Here is a 17,397-nt window from a genome sequence, read left to right as displayed (position 1 = left end):
ATGCTTGGGATTGACATAAGTATTTGCATATGGTTACTGTTGTGAGTGCACAAAGTGATGTGTGTTACTAGTAAAGAAGGAAGACAGGGTTTTCTTCAGTGGTCTTTGTCAGTCTTTGAGGAAGGGAATGAGGTCTAGGCTGCAAAATAAACTAAGGAATGCTGATATTTGGTAAAAGTCCTGAATGTCCTCAGGTGGTGTAGAACTCTTCTGGTTCTTCAGGGGCAATACTGGAAAACTGCGGCTGGAATAAATAGTATGAGTGTCTCAGTCTATGCAAGAACATTTACCTCCTTGCATGGTTGTATCTGTGCCAAGAGCCTTCCAGATGCAGAGTCTCTGACTTTTGCTGGGAGCCCATTTTCTTTTGACTCTGCCATACCCAAATGACAGAGTGCATGTGTTTTCTAAGGAGACATGTTAGAAATGCAAACTGTTGCTTGTGAAGCAACACTTTATGCTCTGTTTGTCCACGCTGCAGAGTTTAAATGCTGCGCTGCCCTGGGGCTGTTGCAGTGAACTGGCACATGTGCATGCAGGTGTTCTTGATTGGGTCTCAGCTGCAGAAGAGGACACTGATAGCAGCTACAGCTGGGATTAGCTTACCTGGTATTTACTGAGGGTTGTTTTAGCACCAGTGCATTGAGTGTGTAAGCACTGACTGTATCCTTCATGTTACTAATGACAAAAATGCATTAGCACCAAGACTTTTCAGCCTGCTGGGCAGAGGGCAGCCAATTTCAGAGGGCTGCAGGTGAGAAACTGGGGCAAGACATAAGCAGAACATTGATTATGCTGTGCTGGGCACACCACAAGTGTCACAGATACTGTGATTGATTACCAGCCATCCTGACACCATTAGCAGTTGCAGGCATTCAGGCTACAGCATTACTGTGGTGATAGTGGGGTATCTGACTGACCATTTGTATACTCTAGGAAGCATCCTGAACATTCACTTGATTTTGATTTTAAGTGGAGCCTTCCACTTATCCTCCAAATAAATGTACAAGCTGCCCTTCAGCTGCACTAGCTTCACACGCACTAGCATGTAGTCTTGAAATATGCGGCACCACAGATTTAAAGATGAAAATGTTTTTTTCACTTTGGATTTCCCTGTGCCTTAAGAATGTGGTGCTAATTTGCACAGCTGTCCAAACCTTACCAGTATAACCACCAGGTGAAATGCTGAAATCCTTATGGTTCATTACTATACTGGCCTTAATAAGCCTCATAAAAGACCATTAATTTATGAGTTGTTCCTTTCAATTCAGAATATTCTGGTTCTGAAACTGAGTATCTCAGTACTCCCCTATATGGAAATTAAGCTGGATAGTTGTTTCTGGTTTTTGTTGTTATTATGTTATGATGCTTTCATGAAACAGTATTTTATTTTGTTTCATTTTTCTTTAGGAACTCATGGCACTGTGCTTGCAGAATCTAGAAGAGAGAAAAGAGCAAGAAACTGGTAACAAAAGGAACACAGAACAGGCTGTAAATGATGTGAAGGTAAAGTGTCATTTCATTCTCTACAGGAAGGTCATTTTCCAAGGGGAGACATTTTGTTTTCTCTCTAGAGAAAGACCCAGGCACCTACTGCTTCTCAGGAGAAGAGTGTATTGCCTGTGTCCATCACAATATATTACACTGTCAGAGGGAAGAGGAAGAGTGTCCAAAGGCCTGGTCCTCATTCCTTGATCAGCTGAACATCTCTGGAAGGCCAAGGGTGAAATTTTTGTGCAGAGGAACAGTAGGTAGCCACAGCTGCCTATGTTATTCTGGCTTCACTTATGTATCTTGCATTGCTCTGAACTGCATTATTGTATTTTCTGGATTTAGAGTTGAGTAAACACAAGAACAGTTCTGTTGATTCTGTCTTAAGAATGGGAATGTGTGCTAAGCTGCACCTCATTTTTAGAGCATGAAATTACTTCTGCTCTAAGGAACATCTCTAAGCAGTTCTGTTACAGAAATGTCAATAAGAGCTTGAGGGGGCTTTAGAGTTTTGGTCTGATGTCACTTTGTTTTGGAAGCTTTCCATTCCTACCAGCTACTTGTCTCTAGCTTGCTTTAAAAGCAGTCAAAATCTTGCTACTGAAGGGAAAGGTCTGCTTCTTGTTGCAATTGCTACTCTGTTAATTCCAGCTGAAAACAGATTTTTCTACATAAATAGGCATCTTGAAATCTTCCCTCAATCTTCTCCATCCAGACATCAGCAGGTAGATCATGTCTGTCCTCCCTTAAGGGGTAGAGACATGTTTCTGAAGAGGTGGAGAAAATCAGTAAAGTTCAACCAAAACATAGCACTGAAAGCCTGAAAGAGAAAGGTCTGAAATGTTTATAGTCTGTTGAGCAAGGGGGAGACATTCTTCTGCTTCCTACATAGGCACATGCTGATGCAATCAAACGGCAGCTGTCAGAAAAAATGACCGCACTTCAGTTACTTCTTCGGGAAGAAGAGAGGCTGGCAAAAGACTTAATTGATGAAAAGACTCAGCAAGCCCTGGGAGCACATGATCAGCATATGAGGTTCTGTCAAGAACAGCTTGCAGTCCTAGAGACCTTCACACATCGAATCAGACAAATACAACAGGACAGTGATGCTATTAATTTGCTGGAGGTGGTATTGTATGGTCTCTTTCTACCGCTTACTCTGACTGTCCTTGGTATATTTCTCTAGTGATGTCTTCTATAGATCCTTCTGTCTGTAAGCAGCATCTTTTTAACTGTTTTTTAATTTGCTTTGTGTTGGTGTTTTGGTGAACAAATTTTACCAAATTTTTGAGCTATTAGGTGTTCCTGCTATGGCACTGATTTCAGGTCTGTATGAAATTCATGTTTATTTTAAGCATAGGTGGAAATGACAGATACATATCTCTTAATCTTGAAGACAAATGCTGTATCAAGTCTTTCCTTGTCCAGTGTAATATGAAGATCTGAGAAAAGGCAGCCCTCAGAAAACCTCAGGAGAGAAGTTAAAATGTGTAATTTCCTTAATTGCAAGAAATCCTAATCAGTGTAAGCAACAGCCATCACTGTAGGGTGCAATGCTTTTCTTTTTGCTTACAGATAAACATCAGTTTCTCTCTCCCAATGATCTTTACCTTCCTTGGGAAGAGTGTGTTGCCATGTGCTAATGCCTGGACACAAGCCAAAAGTTGCCATTTCTTATGGGGTGATGCATGCCTCTGGTGCATTTTGCATCCTCGCCATGTGTCAGACTTGAGTTTCCATTTCCGTGATATGGCCCTGGCATTCTGCTGTGTGTGCTAGCAACACACCTCCACACAGGAGCTGCTCTTTGTGATTTTGTGAAGATTTTCTTGTGGGGAGGTTGGATTTTATTCTTCAGATTGCTTTTAAAACTTAATGGTTTTATTTTGCCATTGATGAGATTTCCCACAAAGGGTACTGGTCAGGCTAAACTAACTTCCATCCTGGAGGGATCTTTTTTAACTATGGCTGCTTGGTTCTTCATGTCTGGGGTGGCCATTGGCTCCACTGGCAGGAGGTAATGGGCAGGCTAATGAGCTACAAGGCAGGCTGAGCTCAGCAAAGCTTGCCTGTTACAGTTTACCTAGTGAAGGAGCTTGCTCTGTGGTGTATGGGAGCTGGGAAGGAAGAGTCCTTCCATGTCACAGCCTCTGCTAATTGTAGCGTTTGTCTTTCTCTCCTCAGAAGTACACAGAAATTGAGAAGGAAATTAAGGAATCCAGGCACGTGTTAGAAGAGTGGCATCCAATACCACTCTCATTTGAACACTTACTTAACCATTACAAACACTTCATCAGAGTTCTTCAGTCCATTCTACAGAAACCACTGGAAGCCAGGCTTAAAGAAGGTACCTGGGAGAGTGCTCTGAATTTTGCTTTCTTCTGCTCTCTTTGCAAATAATGTGTACTTTTTTAGTAAGAACAGGACTTTTTACCAAATCGTCTGGAGAAACCAGAGTGTTTCAGGCATGGATACTATTTTGTGACAGCATGGGTGTAATGCTGCTACAGCAGTCATGGTTTAGGAACATATATAAGAAGTTTCTCTTCCAACTCTGAAAATGATCTTTGGTTTGTCTGCTGCTTTTTCTGCCCCCCCCCCCAGTTCTATCAGGTATTTCAATACAATTTAATGTAGTCCAAGCAGCAAGCACCTGCAGCTATCTTCAGCTGCCTATTTTCATCTGATAAGGGCTACTTTTTAAGGAATCAGGTGTGATTAGTTGGTGTTTTGCTCAATTGTGTATTTCTTTGGCAACACTAGTCCAGCATCTCCAGGCTATCCAAAGAGCAAAATGGTGAAAGCATACAGAGTGAGCATCCCCTCCTCAGAAAAAGTAACACAGTTGGTCCATGAAGTTGGAAAATGATAGTTGAAAAACTTGCGGACTCCCTAAACTGTCCCTTTTCATCTTTGCCCAGATGTTTTCAGTAGCCTTAATCCCACTGCAAAGAAGGAGCCTGGGACAGTGCTGAAAACCATGACTCCTGTTGATCGGTTGCTTTTCTTAAAACGTAAGTGTGATTATACTAGAGTCCTAGAATTTCCTGAGCTGGAATGGACCCACAAAAATCACTAGGGTCCAACTCCTGGGGCTGCACATGACTGTGTGTCTGAGAGCATTGTCCAAGTGCTTCTTGAGCACTGTCAGGCTAGTGCTGTGACCACTTCCCTGGGGAGCCTGTCTCAGTGCTCAAACACTCTCTGGGGAACCTTTTCCTAATATCTAACCTAAACCTTGCCTGACACAACTTCAGGCCATTTTGTCGGGTCCTGTCATTGTCTTCACAAAGAGATCAGTGCCAGCCCTTCCTCTCCCACTCACAAGAAAGTTGTAGCTGCAATGAGGTCTCCCCTCAGTCTCCTCCAGGCTAAACAGACCAAGAGGTCATAACTCTCTGTGTATGGCTTCTCCTTATTCCATCACCATGAGTGACCCAGATTAGAAATGTGCAGAGGCATCAGTGTTGGTGCTCTGTTGTGATTCCCATGGCATGCCTTTTGCAGTCCCAGTGTCTCCAGAGCTGTAGGCTCTGTGACTTCCCTGAACGTGGCCCTTAACCCAAATGGCAGCTTGGTGATGCGGCTGAGGTGCCCATCACACAGGTGGCCTAGGTTAGAAAGGTGTAGGGACAGCAGTGTTGGTTCACTGCCTTATGCACTTGGCATACATTTTCCAGCCCCAGTGTCCTGGAGCTGTTGGTTCTGTGCCTAGCAGAACCAATCCTTACCTAACACAGAGTCAGCAATGTGGGGGCCCTGCCTTGCTCAGACTGGAATGCCTTTTTCAGACCCAGTGTCCTTGGGCCTGTGGGCTTTCTATCTCAGACCTAACCCTAAGCATAAAGCAACCTTGGTGCTGTGGCTGAGGTCCCCATCACCATGGTTGGCCCAGATGACAAATGTGCGGAGACAGCAGTGTTAGTGCCCTACTGTGACCCCGCTGGCATGCCTTTTCCAGCCCGTGTTCCTGGGACTGCAGGCTTTCTGACTGTCCCAAGACACTGCCAACTGTGGGCTCCTTTGCAGGCATCTTAGAACTTGGACTTCTTCCGAGAGTCATGAGAAATGTAGCAAGTTATGTTTATGACTTTGACTGCAGATGCAAGATCACCAACCTGGGAATATGACAGCATTCACCCAAGACTGAAATTGTCTGATGACCTTCTTGAAGTAAGCTGTAGCTGGCGGAGAATATTTTACCCCTGCAGCCCCCAGAGATTTGATAAATTATGGCAAGTGCTAAGCAGAGACGGATTCCTTTCTGGGAGCCATTACTGGGAAGTTGACCTGCTTCACGCTGGAGTAGGATGGTGGATTGGCGCAGCCTACCCTACCATTGGCAGGAAAGGAGACTCTGAAGCTTGTCGACTGGGCTGGAATAGAGCATCTTGGTGCCTTAAGAAGTTTGATATTGAGTACTGGGCATTTCACAAGGGAGAGAGAATCCCCATCCTGATAGAAGATGATCCTGATTGCATTGGCATTTTTCTAGATTATGAAGCAGGAATCCTTTCATTCTATAATGTTAGTGATGGCATGGCTCATTTGCACACCTTCCGCTGCAAGTTCACAGAACCTGTTTATCCAGCCCTGAGACTCTGGGAAGGGTCCATTAGAACATGCAAACTAACCTAAGAAACAAAGGAAAATAAAGCCTACTATTTCATGCTTTTTCTATTAATGCCACTTTAGCAATTATCTACATGAATTCATCTCTGTTGTATCAAAGTTGTAATTATGATGCTTTTAGAAGGTAACATAAGTTCAGAAAAACCAACTGTGATTTTTAATGTATATATTTTTTTTGCAATGAGGGAAGGTGGTCTGCCTTTTATAAATGCTGTTGATGTACCACTTGAAGTGCCGTATGTACTACTGTTGTACTTTTCTCAAGTTGTAACAGTAAGTTCAAGAAAACCAACTGTATTTTTTCATGTATATGTATTTTTCAATGGGGGAAGATGATTTTACTCATAAATGGTGTTGCTGTACTACCTGAAGTGCTGTATGTAGTATTTTTCAACTTGCAAAATGGAAGAAGTTAGGCTGAAAGAAACATTACAACTCAGACTGGAACCTGGGCACTGACTTTTTGCATTTTTTTTAAATGAACTCCCTCCCCTCACCAGCCTGGAGAGGCTGCAGTTGTGTATAGCAACAGGTTTAGTTTAGTTCAAGCTTCAAGAATATATACTGCATATTGTTATCACTGACAAGGTCAGATTTGGATAATAAATGCACTACGTGATTTAGCTCATATTTAAGTGTCATCTTGGAAAAATCAAAGACTGGCAGTGACTCTTGGAAAGGTTTTTTCTTAAGCTGGAGCATCTGTGGCCACATTTAATAGTCATTAGCTGGTCTTATATGTGACAGAAACTCTGAATTGGACTTCTGAGTCGTCCTGTTCTTCCCATTGAGTGGAAGCATGAGAAAAAGCTGTGTACAACCCGTAACAAGATAAGATGTCTGCAGGGCTCACAGGTGCAATAAAAACACCAGGCCAGAGGTGCATTTGTGGCCTATTTATCCTTGTGTCCAATTTGCAACATTAACATAAAACTAGGGGACACAGCTTGCAAGTTTTATATGAATACTTCTCCCCCCAGCAATACCTTAATTAAAGTCCTGGAAATTTCTGGAGCCTTTGCTTACAGCAGTCTCCAGGACCAGCCCAGTAAAGAGTGAAAAACACTGCTACTTGAAACTGGTCAGGTAATCTTACAGTGTTCACATACAAAAGGCCCTGCATCACTAGTGTTGGCAAAGGCAAGGTCTGACCATAGACTGAAATGCAGAAACAAGAGTTTGTTTTATAAGCTAAATTTATTTTTCAAATTTGAAATGGAAAAAAAAGTATTTTAACCGCTGAGTAGTTTTTTAATGTAAGGCAAGCATATTGCATCAGTTGCAGCTCACATATGGTCAAGTATGACTCAACCTCAACTCCCCATTTAAAGATATGAATACAGTATCCTCAGAATTGCACAAGAGTAAACATTTTGAAAGTAAACAGTTTATAGGTACAAAGCCATTCAACACCAAATTCAAGATACTTCACCAACTCATGACCAAAAGGTAGCAAGTTCCATGTAACCTAGTAAGTGTAGGTAAATGACTCCACCACAGAAAAAAAGGCAGATGAATTACTGCAAAGCAATTCTGTGCTAAGCAAGGTAATTGAAGAATGACTGATTTGCAGCTGCTGCTATATGGCTCCCTTCTGGTCAAAGGGAAAAGCAGCAGGTGATAGGAGTGGGATTGCATTTCTCACTTGAAAAGTGAGAGGCTGGAACGTGAGAGCAGAGCACACAAAAGGTGTACTGACCCATCATGTTGAAGCATAACGGTGCGATGTAGTCAGGCAGTCAGCCTCAGTCATCTCACACACCAGTGTTGAGAGAAAAACCCCCACAGAGGATTTGCAGGGAACTACGGAAAAAAAAAAATAGCTGCTCAAGCCTCACCAGCATTTGGCTTCCTACCTGAGAAGTTGCACCCCAGGTCCAGAGGCATCCAAATGCTCTGCAGAATCAACTTAATATTCCAGACTTCACTCATCTCGCAATAGATGCTTTTCACAATTTGCACAGGTTAACCTTATTTCCACTGATTCATCTCAGATCTACTTTTCTTCCTTGCTCAATCTCTTTGGTTTACCTTTTGGCCTTGCAGTTCACAAAAGGCTCTCTTGCCCCTTAAATGGGACCTTTCTAAAATATTCCATATGCTTCCTTTCCTGGTACTGTCTCAAGGACTTAGCTTTCTCAAGAAGCCCATTTTCCCACAGAATACAGATTCCTGCAAACCACTGCTTTATCATGACACTTTTAAGACTTTACTCTTAAAAAAAATCCATCCGGGTTGCATTTGTAGCTTTCTGTTCCATGTATGTAAACTTTAACTTATCTGTATTTAACTCCAACTAGAGTCCTGCTATTACAGGGGTGAGGCAAATGGCAGAAAAGAGGAATCAAAAGATACAGAGCTAGAACAATCAAAGTGTAGACAAAATTCTCATGATTTATTGTATTCTTAACAGAAAAGGGAAACTGGAAAGCAGCAGACTGTGGTTTTATATTTGGCAAAATTCCAAATTAATCTAGGTTAAATGGAATGGAGAAGAGAGGATCATGGCATTTCCTAGGCATAATGCTATACAGTTTCTAATAAAATCTTCATAATTTATATCCCCTTGCTTCTGAAATTTTCTGCTAATGAGAACCTGAAAATTCAAACCTGCTTGCACCCTCATAATTGCACCCCTTTCTTCTAATATAGCATACTGCTATTCTCAAACACATTGTGTGGTAGTACATTGAGAAATATGGAGTGCTTTGGTTTAGCACTTCACTTTTTTTACGTGATTTTCCACTACTTGCTCAGTGATGGTTTCATCCTCTTCAATATTTTTTTTAACCTTCTGGCCTACCAGATCAAAGATGGATTCTGGGGGAAATCCCTTCGGCTCTCCCACCTTCACTGTCAGCATGTCAAGTGTCAATATTGCACCTTCAGGAATTGCCACTTTCGCCACTACCGACTTTCCCAGCTACAAGGGAGGGAAGAAAAAAAACAACCAAACGATATTTAAGTTAAATACACTGCTAGCTTAGTATAACAAAAAAGGATAAAAAATATTCAGCAGTTATTTGAGAACAGGTTGTGTAGAACTGCCTTCTCCATTACTTATTCCAAATGAAGATTAATTTAGCATAGTTACTTTCACTGTAACCAGGCTGCCAGGAACATGCAGATGTTTTCTGAAAGTGGACAGTGACTCAATGGGAATTTTTCAAAATCACAGTGGAGGGAATCTGATTAAAATGAGTGGTATTTTAGCTTAGTGTAAAAGCAGCTCATATACAATCATAGAGATATTATTCCCATTACTATTGCCAAGCACCTGGCACTGGTGAGGCCACATCTCAAGTCCTGTGTCTAGTTTTAGGCTCCTGACTACAAGAAGGACACTGAAGTGCTCAAGTGAGTCCAGAGAAGGACCACAAAACTATGAGTGGCTGAGGGACCTGGGATTGTTCAGCCTGGAGAAAAGGAGGCTCAGAGGGGACCTTATCACGCTACAACTGCCTCAAAGGAGGCTGTAGCCAGGTGGGGGTTGGTTTCTTCTCCCAGACAGCAACTGACAGAACATGAGGAAATAGCCTCAGGCTGTGCCAGGGGAGGGTTAGACTGGATATTAGGAAATGTTTCTTCTCTAGAAGGGTTATCAAGCACTCAAGACAGTCCAGAACATGGAAGCAGCTGAGTAATGATCCCTGGAGTTATTTAAAATCAGCAGACATGGCACTTAGGAACATACAGTAGTGGTTGGACTTGGCAGTGTTAGGTTGCACTGAATGACCTCATGGGTCTTTTCCAACCTACATGAATCCATTCTGCAATAAACTACTGCAATAAAAAATTTGCAAGCTGTTTTTCTGAATATGAAATTATTAGCTATAGGTCTAAATTTGCTGCAGGTTTACACAAACCAAAATCAAAAGTTACCTTTTCATTGCAAGCCATTTCACAAGGCAAGAGTTGTTTGATTGGAGAACCCATTGCTTTTTCCACAGTACGGATGGCTTTCACTAACTCCGCCAGTTCATTTGGCTCCAGAGATGCTTGGTGGTCACTTCCTTTCCATGTTTTGTCCAGAGTCACGTGGCGTTCCAGTACTTTAGCACCCATAGCAACAGCTGCCACTGAAATGGCTATGCCAGTTTCATGTCCCGAATAACCGATGGGGATATCAGGAAAAGCTGACTGATATGCCTTGAATCATGACAGAGTTGGTCTGAATTACAAGGTAGCAGTTTCAAAGACAAAGCAAATTTAACAGTGATAACTGCACTGGACAAATATTGTGCCATAAACCAAGCAGTGGTTATGCAGAGAATGCAACTTTTTAAATTCAAGTCACTCTGCATTACCAATACCACGTTCCAAATTTAACTATTATCAATACTGACAAGAAAAAGGAAGCATGTTCTGTTTTACAACTTACGTTTCTCCTTTTAATTCAGTTCTACTATTCAAGGTCTTCAAAGCCTGTATCAGTGTAAGTAACAGTAATAGTATCCTATTTTCATCCAACAACCCAGTGGACTGGTCAAACTGAATCTGTATCCAAAACAGATTTCTTCAACACTGTATTTAAAATCTGAATCTTTTAATCCCTGCATAGAGAATAGTCAACAAATCCTAAAGGCACTTAAATGCAGCCATGTGTCATTCTATTAAAAATAATATACTATGTGTGCATAGATCTAAGGTAGTGCTTGAACACTGGGCAATTTGGGAAAACTTTCTTACGTGGCTATTTGGTGTATCCTGGTAAATATTTCAAATGAAGAAAACTATAATAGGGTCTAATCAATTTTCTTCATTGCTCTGATAGTCACAGGAAGCATTTTGAACAAAGTTTCTGGTCTAGGTCCCTATTTAGAATTACATTCTCACTTCAAGCACCTTCTTTATGAAAACAATCTACATGATTCTTCTTAGCACTATAAGCCACAGGGTTAACTGGTCAACCTTATATCATGTTTTCCTTGGCTGAACTTTGAACACTCCAGCAATATCCTTTATTATATTCCTCAAAGATAAGTTCTGCTAAAAAAAGACCCGCTGGATCTTTTTACTTCAGTGTTTGCAATGTGAATTAGAGGAACATGACACATCTTTTAACTTCTCAGAAGGGAAGTTCCAGCACACTGAAGACCTGGAAGTGTATCCCAGTAAAAGGACGCAGCCCTTCTCTGCTCCCCCACCCACAGCAGGCTCTGGGTTATTCACTGACCGATATAACACGGAGATTGACATCCTCGGGCTGAAGTGGGTACGCGCTGGTGCACTGCAGGAAGCAGAAGTTTGGGTTGATGGGCTTCACAATCTGATAAACCTGATGCATTGTGTTCATCGACTGCATCCCGCTGGAAATCACCATTGGGCGACCTAGCCATTAGAAAATATGCACAAGTTTTGTCCTAGGACTATAAGAAAGCTACCCAAGATTAAAACTAGAAAAGAAGGCTGGGTAAAACTTTTTTTTCAAGGTCTGAGGGTGAGTTTCTTTTAAAGAAATTTCGGATTTTTTCCCAAAAATGCACTGGAGGAAAAATCTGATAACTGAGCTACTGAGAAATTATAATGTTCACCAAGGTGGCTCAAAGAAAATGCTTACCTTTCTTTGCAGTCTTTTCCAAATATGGAAAATTATTTGTATCTCCTGATCCTACTTTGAAAAATGGAACATCCAGTTCATGTAGAAATTCCACAGCCATCTACAAGGAAAAGAAATCACTGTGTTTTCCACTTCAGCTGGATCAAGGGATAAGGAACTACTCTCCTTGGAAATAAACAACCCTTTATCACAGCAAACCCAAAGCTTAATTAAACAGGTCAGTATTATACTCTCCCCTAAAACCACTGTTTCTAAAGTAACATTTGCTATCCTGACAATATTAGTTTCTGATTTCCCTCCAGGTGGAGTATAATTATGATGCTTTCTTTCATAGTTCTATTTTAGTGCAGATTTTTGACTGGGATCACTGTCTCCAGGCAGTCTCTGGTCTCCCACCACAGTTGGTCATAGCAGTTGTACATTCTGCTGTGAATGTACAAGTGAGCTCCACCTCACCTTAAAGATGAACTTGTGTACCACAGCATTCTTGCTTTTTTCTCTTTTTTTAAAACACTACCAGAGAGAGCAACTACCTGCAGATAGAAGTCTGCCTGTTGAAGAAGAAATGTCCTTTAAGCACACATACAGTTGTCCTGCCACACACATCCGGCAGGTCAGAAATATTAAGCCACAGAGTGTTTAAAGCTACAGGTAGCAGAACAGACTCATCACACTGAAAAACAGTATAGGCATATTAAATAAGCACTAGGTAAAAAACTCAAAAGTGCCCAAAAGGGAAATCCAAAATGAGTTTGCTTTTAGGAGAGATACTAGACAATAAAATATGCCAAAGCAAAGACTATAAAACCATTTATTTAAATGCCAATTATACTCTGTCAAAAAATATATGTGCTATATTGAAGACAATTCAAGAAGTATTAGAGGCTTTCTGAAAACAGGTATTACACCAGTAAGTGGCCTTCTAAAAATTAGTACTTTATCAGAAGAAAATTTAAATTCTAAATCTATCACAGGCAAGAGGTATTGACATCCTCCATTCACCTCTGGGGAAAATAATGAAATAGTTACTTTTGTCCCCTGTCAACCCACAAATACTTTAAATTTCTTCAGTTCTTTCCTTGTGCAGTTAAATTTACTTAATGCCAGAGAAAGAATGCTAATGTCCACGAAGATAATGACGTCTCAGTCTAATTTTTCTATCATCAATATGATGGAAATTCAATTTCTTGTACCTGAAATGTGCAACATCTCTCTATTCACTAATTAATATCGTTTACTCAGATGCATTATGCATAAAGACAATGAGTATTCTATATTAAAAAGGCACAGATCTTATCTCAGGAGATAGCCAAAAATTAAGTATGACAGGAATACCTTGTATCAAAGTCACTCTTCATTAGGTAAATATCTCCTGAAAATTAGCAGCTCTTCTTTACGAGATTCAAGTACCAGGAAGTAATTTCAAATAACAGGAATGACATTAAAGGGAGTGGTTCAATAAGATCCTGCTTTGTCTCCAGTACACACTGGAACAGTATAAATAAAGAAGTTATTCATAACCTTTGTGTTTATTTCACATATCACTTCATTTATTTCCTCATATAGGTAAACACAAAATTTAAGCTCTTTGACTTAACTGGACTTCCAGAGATTATGTTAAATTTACTGAAGTTAATGTATAAAACCTTTCAGAAGTTAATGAATTCTCAAAGACTTTTAATGTCAATTCATGCAATATTCTCCTTAAATTCTAAACCCCTGTCTTGCAGAAACGCCACCAGAATTCTTAGGAGTTGTGTAATGTAATTACTGCTCAAAAAGAAGGCACAAACATGTATCAGTTCTGTCAATTAGTTGATGAAGTCACAGACAAAGGAGCACAGCAGAGAAAAAGAGGGATCCCAGCAGCAGAAAGTGAGCTTAGCTTCTGCCTATAAAAGGTGTTTTGTGTTGCACTACAGCCACTGGAAACCAGAGGTTTTAACATGAGAGAAGGAGTCCCCCCAAAGGCATGTGGGTCTTTTAGACCCCAGATACAGAAGTCTAAGACTCCTGGGTTAATTTACTCCTTTCTTAAAGGAGTACATGTTGTTCAGCAGGTCATCTAGACATGAAGATAGCAATAAAAGAAACATCACCACACTCTCTTTTCACAGATTTATTTCTGAATCCTTGGCACTGAGCTATTGCCATATACACAAAACATATTTCTCTATCATCAGATGAAGAGTGAGAACAAATTATAAAAAATAAGAATAACACTGATGTATCAGGAATTGTCTCTGAATATATCACCTTAAAACATTAAGTAAATCACATCCCTGTCCTACCCCGTATATGTCTGCTTGCAGAAAGCCAGAGACATTGCTCTGCTGGCCATACGCAAGAGTGGCTAGCTGACTTCTGGTAGGGTCTCTTTCAATTTGGTTCTCTGTGTTTTCTAGGCCACAAAGAAAAATAAATCTGTAATATCTCATCAATACTGAAGTTCAAGTGTTACCTGACCTTTGGAGCTTACACATTTCAGCTGTATGCTGCATTTGTTAATACTGTCACTACCATCATTCTGAGGCAAACAACATGCAACAAGTAAATGTGTCTCAAGGGGAACAGCAGCAGGAGTTTCATGGAGTTGTGAAACTGGTGACTGACTGGTCAAGAGCCCCCTGGCAAAAATCAGTAAATGATTCAGCAGTAACAGGGCAAGATGCCAAGCCCATCCATGAGATTAGTAAAAGAAATACGGGCATAAACATGTCTGCTGCTTAGAAACACTGCAGGGGTCTAGTTAATAGGAGGAAAAAAAGAGGGAAATAATAGGGATTAGATCAACAAAGGAATCTGGTTTAAATACAGAAGGAAGTTTGGTATGCTTCAAACCAACACACTAGACAACACCGGAGAGCAATCTGATTGCCATATTGGCCTACACTCTCAAAGCCTCAATTGTTTATGAAGCTCAAAATGAAGCCTTGTCCCTAATATTACTTACTGTGTATACGTATCTCAAGACATGCGGCAAGTCTTCTAAAATATTCAGCCAACCATTGCAGACAGGTGAACTGGCAAATTACTCTAGGTCTCTCAGTTAGAAACTGACTGTCCATATATTCTTTATATGTAAGAACTATTGCACATAATACCCAACAGACACAACAGCCAGACTCCCCCTGTCATTCCAGTATGGCTTACATACCTCATCCATGCCAGAAGCTGTGAAGAAAATGCCAATCTCCTCTGCATACTTCTTTAGCTCTCTATATTGGTCATGACTGAACTCCAAGTGGCGCTTGTGCTCCCCATAGGTCTTTCCCCAGGAGTGTTTAGAGGTGTAGGGCCTTTCTAAGGCTTTCTTGTTGAATTTATATTCCAGTTCACTTTTCTGGAACTTAGCACAGTCTGCTCCGCAGTCCTGCAAAACAAGCCGGTGCTCACCGAGTGGAAGTGCAAGTGAAACTGCACTCATCCTAACTCTGAATGCAAGGAGTGAGTAACTGATGTGCTTATCTGTTGTGGAGTTTTCACATTATCATCACAGCCATCACAGAAAAGGTAATGAACACAGAGTGACTGTGGACCTACACACACATGAACCCCTTTAATTTAAAAGTCCTGATACGCTTAGAGCAGCAGCTGAGAGAAATCATATAAAACCCCAAAACTATTTAGCTATGCATGCTGCTTATTCAGAGAGTTGACTTCTGTGGTGTTTTTCCCAAATTAGCTGTCACTGATAATTTTACATTAAAGAAGGATACAGATTCTGTGGAACAAGGACTCTGATTCTGAAATTCACAGGATCATCAAAGCTGGAAGAAACTTTTAAGACTATCCAATCCAACTATCCACCCAGCATCACCACAGTTACCCCCTAGATCACATCACCAGCACCAGAAACCTCTTGAACACCACCGGGAATAATAACTCACTTTGAGCCAAACAGTGAAGATATATCCTCATTAGAGCAGTCTCCATTTACACATCAATCACAGAACTGAATACACCATGTCCTGAGCTGTGATGATGTGTGGTTTTCTATCTAATGGATTGAATTTTAAAGCAGTTTGGCTGTCTTAGTGGATGACACGAGCTTTACTGCAGTAAAGCCCTAATGTCAACCAAGCCAAACCTGAGGTTCACTAGAGACGGTTCCCCAGCTGGCTGATACTCCCTGAATTCCCGGCGAGCTCCTGCCGCAGCTGCAGCCATGGCACAGGATCACGGAATGAAATAACTGGAAAAGACCTCTGGTATCACCGAGACTTTGAGGTGACTGAACACCACCTTGTCAAACAGACCAAGGCACCTTAAACACCTCCTTAAGCAGCCCATTCCGATGTCTGTTCAGCCCCTCTGTAAAGAAATTCTTCCTGAATTCCAGCCTTGACCCCTCCCGCACAGCTCCGTCAGCCGCTCCTCACAGGACCAGCACTCCAGACCCGTCATGGAAATCAAACGCACGGGTCTCCCTGCAGACAATGTGCGTGTGGAACAAACCCTCCCGCGCGTCCCCCGGCCGCGCCCCCGCGCGCACCTTGGCCATGCGGATCATGCGCTTGGCGATGTCCAGGTCGCCCTGGTGGTTCTGCCCGATCTCGGCGATGATGAAGCAAGGCTGGTCGCCGCCGACGCGCCGCCCCGGGCACAGCTCGAACTCGCGAGCCATGGTGAGATGGCGGCACAGCCCGTCCGCGACTGCGCCGCCGCTCGCGCCCCCGCCGCGTCTGCTCCCAGCAGCCCCGATAGGCCCCGCCTCTCCCGGCCCGGCCCCGCCCCCAGCCCGGCCCCTCCCGGCCCCGCCCCTCCCGGCCCGGCCCCGCCCCCCAGCCCGGCCCCTCCCGGCCCCGCCCCCCAGCCCGGCCCCTCCCGGCCCGGCCCCGCCCCCCAGCCCGGCCCAGCCCGGCCCCGCCCCCAGCCCGGCCCCTCCCGGCCCCGCCCCCCAGCCCGGCCCCTCCCGGCTAGGCCCCGCCCCCCAGCCCGGGCCCGCCCGGGCCCCGCCCCCCCGGCCGCGGGCAATGGCGCCGGCAGGGGGCGCAGCGGCCCCGCGCTCTCAGCGCCTCCCGGGCCGCGCCCGCCCGCAGCGCTGCTCCCGCCACACACACACCGGCTGCTCCGCCCGGGACCCCAGGGATGGTCACTCCACTACCTCCCAAGGAAGCCTGTTCCCAGACCTGACCACCCTGACAGGGACCATTTGTTTTTTCCTGGTATCTAATCTGAATCTCCCCTGTTGTTTTCTCCTGGCCTCTGGCTGCAGCCACGGCGGGAGAGACCCACCCCCTGCGTTCTCCTTTCAGGAGTTGTAGAGACTTAGATGAAATAAATGGTAAAATGTGAAGCAACGGCTAAGGCCTCTTCTGAGATTATTTTACTCCAAATCCCTTGTCTGATCGGCGTACAGATAACGTGTAACATTCTAGGCCTGTATGAGAGGTTTTCAATGGAACTGAAAATCAATCGTTTCAGTTGTTAGGATTTTATGGTACACGTCTGGTGGTTGGTTGTTGGCTTGTTTTGTTTTGGTGAGGGATGTGAAACTGAGCTGAGTCTCAAGGCCTCGCTGACACAGGACGTTAGTACCATAGTTACAATGCAGTAATTCTGTTTGCTGGTATTGACTGTTCCCAAGGAGAGCTGCATCCTTCTGGCAGACAGCAGGGACTGACTGAACACAGCCAGCAGACCCTAAGCTGTGTAGTACCTACATGAGAGATAGCCTAAGAAGTTGTCTCAATTTCAAATCAGAAATGGCC

The 17,397-nt window shown here is 43.0% G+C and overlaps 2 protein-coding genes across 3 annotated transcripts; one reads left to right on the top strand and one right to left on the bottom strand.

Annotated features, from left to right (window-relative positions):
• The first annotated feature begins 1,414 nt into the window (after positions 1-1,414).
• Positions 1,415-7,187, top strand: TRIM14 (tripartite motif containing 14). 2 transcript variants are annotated; one of them, XM_083883593.1, is made up of 5 exons: positions 1,415-1,506; positions 2,384-2,617; positions 3,676-3,838; positions 4,413-4,505; positions 5,594-7,187. In XM_083883593.1, the coding sequence occupies exons 1-5, from the start codon at positions 1,417-1,419 to the stop codon at positions 6,127-6,129; spliced, it is 1,116 nt and encodes a 371-aa protein (XP_083739719.1). In that variant the 5' UTR covers positions 1,415-1,416; the 3' UTR covers positions 6,130-7,187. The 2 variants fall into 2 exon arrangements, with proteins under 2 accessions (XP_083739719.1, XP_083739720.1); XM_083883594.1 differs by lacking the exon at positions 1,415-1,506 and adding an exon at positions 1,693-1,751.
• Positions 7,188-7,345: 158 nt separating this feature from the next.
• Positions 7,346-16,318, bottom strand: NANS (N-acetylneuraminate synthase). The gene is made up of 6 exons (XM_083883595.1): positions 16,179-16,318; positions 14,841-15,056; positions 11,684-11,783; positions 11,300-11,454; positions 10,006-10,272; positions 7,346-9,046 (listed from the first exon to the last, which is right to left on the bottom strand). Exons 1-6 carry the CDS (start codon positions 16,308-16,310, stop codon positions 8,837-8,839), a joined length of 1,080 nt encoding a protein of 359 aa, XP_083739721.1. The 5' UTR covers positions 16,311-16,318; the 3' UTR covers positions 7,346-8,836.
• Positions 16,319-17,397: the final 1,079 nt, after the last annotated feature.

This window comes from Zosterops lateralis, assembly GCF_965231275.1.
Source record: "Zosterops lateralis genome assembly, chromosome: Z".
Classification (NCBI taxonomy): Eukaryota; Metazoa; Chordata; class Aves; order Passeriformes; family Zosteropidae; genus Zosterops; species Zosterops lateralis.
The sequence above is the reverse complement of the archived record's forward strand: the minus strand, read 5'-3'. Positions and strand labels throughout refer to the sequence as shown.

Excerpts from the sequence above, each read along its gene's own strand:
- NANS (XM_083883595.1), bottom strand. The coding sequence starts at position 16,310 with ATGGCTCGCGAGTTCGAGCTGTGCCCGGGGCGGCGCGTCGGCGGCGAC. Across the intron at positions 11,455-11,683 it reads GGAAAAGACTGCAAAGAAAG|GTCGCCCAATGGTGATTTCC; the intron begins GTAAGCATTTTC and ends TCTAATGGCTAG. Across the intron at positions 9,047-10,005 it reads AAATGGCTTGCAATGAAAAG|CTGGGAAAGTCGGTAGTGGC; the intron begins GTAACTTTTGAT and ends CCTCCCTTGTAG.
- TRIM14 (XM_083883593.1), top strand. The coding sequence starts at position 1,417 with ATGGCACTGTGCTTGCAGAATCTAGAAGAGAGAAAAGAGCAAGAAACT. Across the intron at positions 1,507-2,383 it reads AGGCTGTAAATGATGTGAAG|GCACATGCTGATGCAATCAA; the intron begins GTAAAGTGTCAT and ends CTTCCTACATAG. Across the intron at positions 2,618-3,675 it reads ATGCTATTAATTTGCTGGAG|AAGTACACAGAAATTGAGAA; the intron begins GTGGTATTGTAT and ends TTCTCTCCTCAG.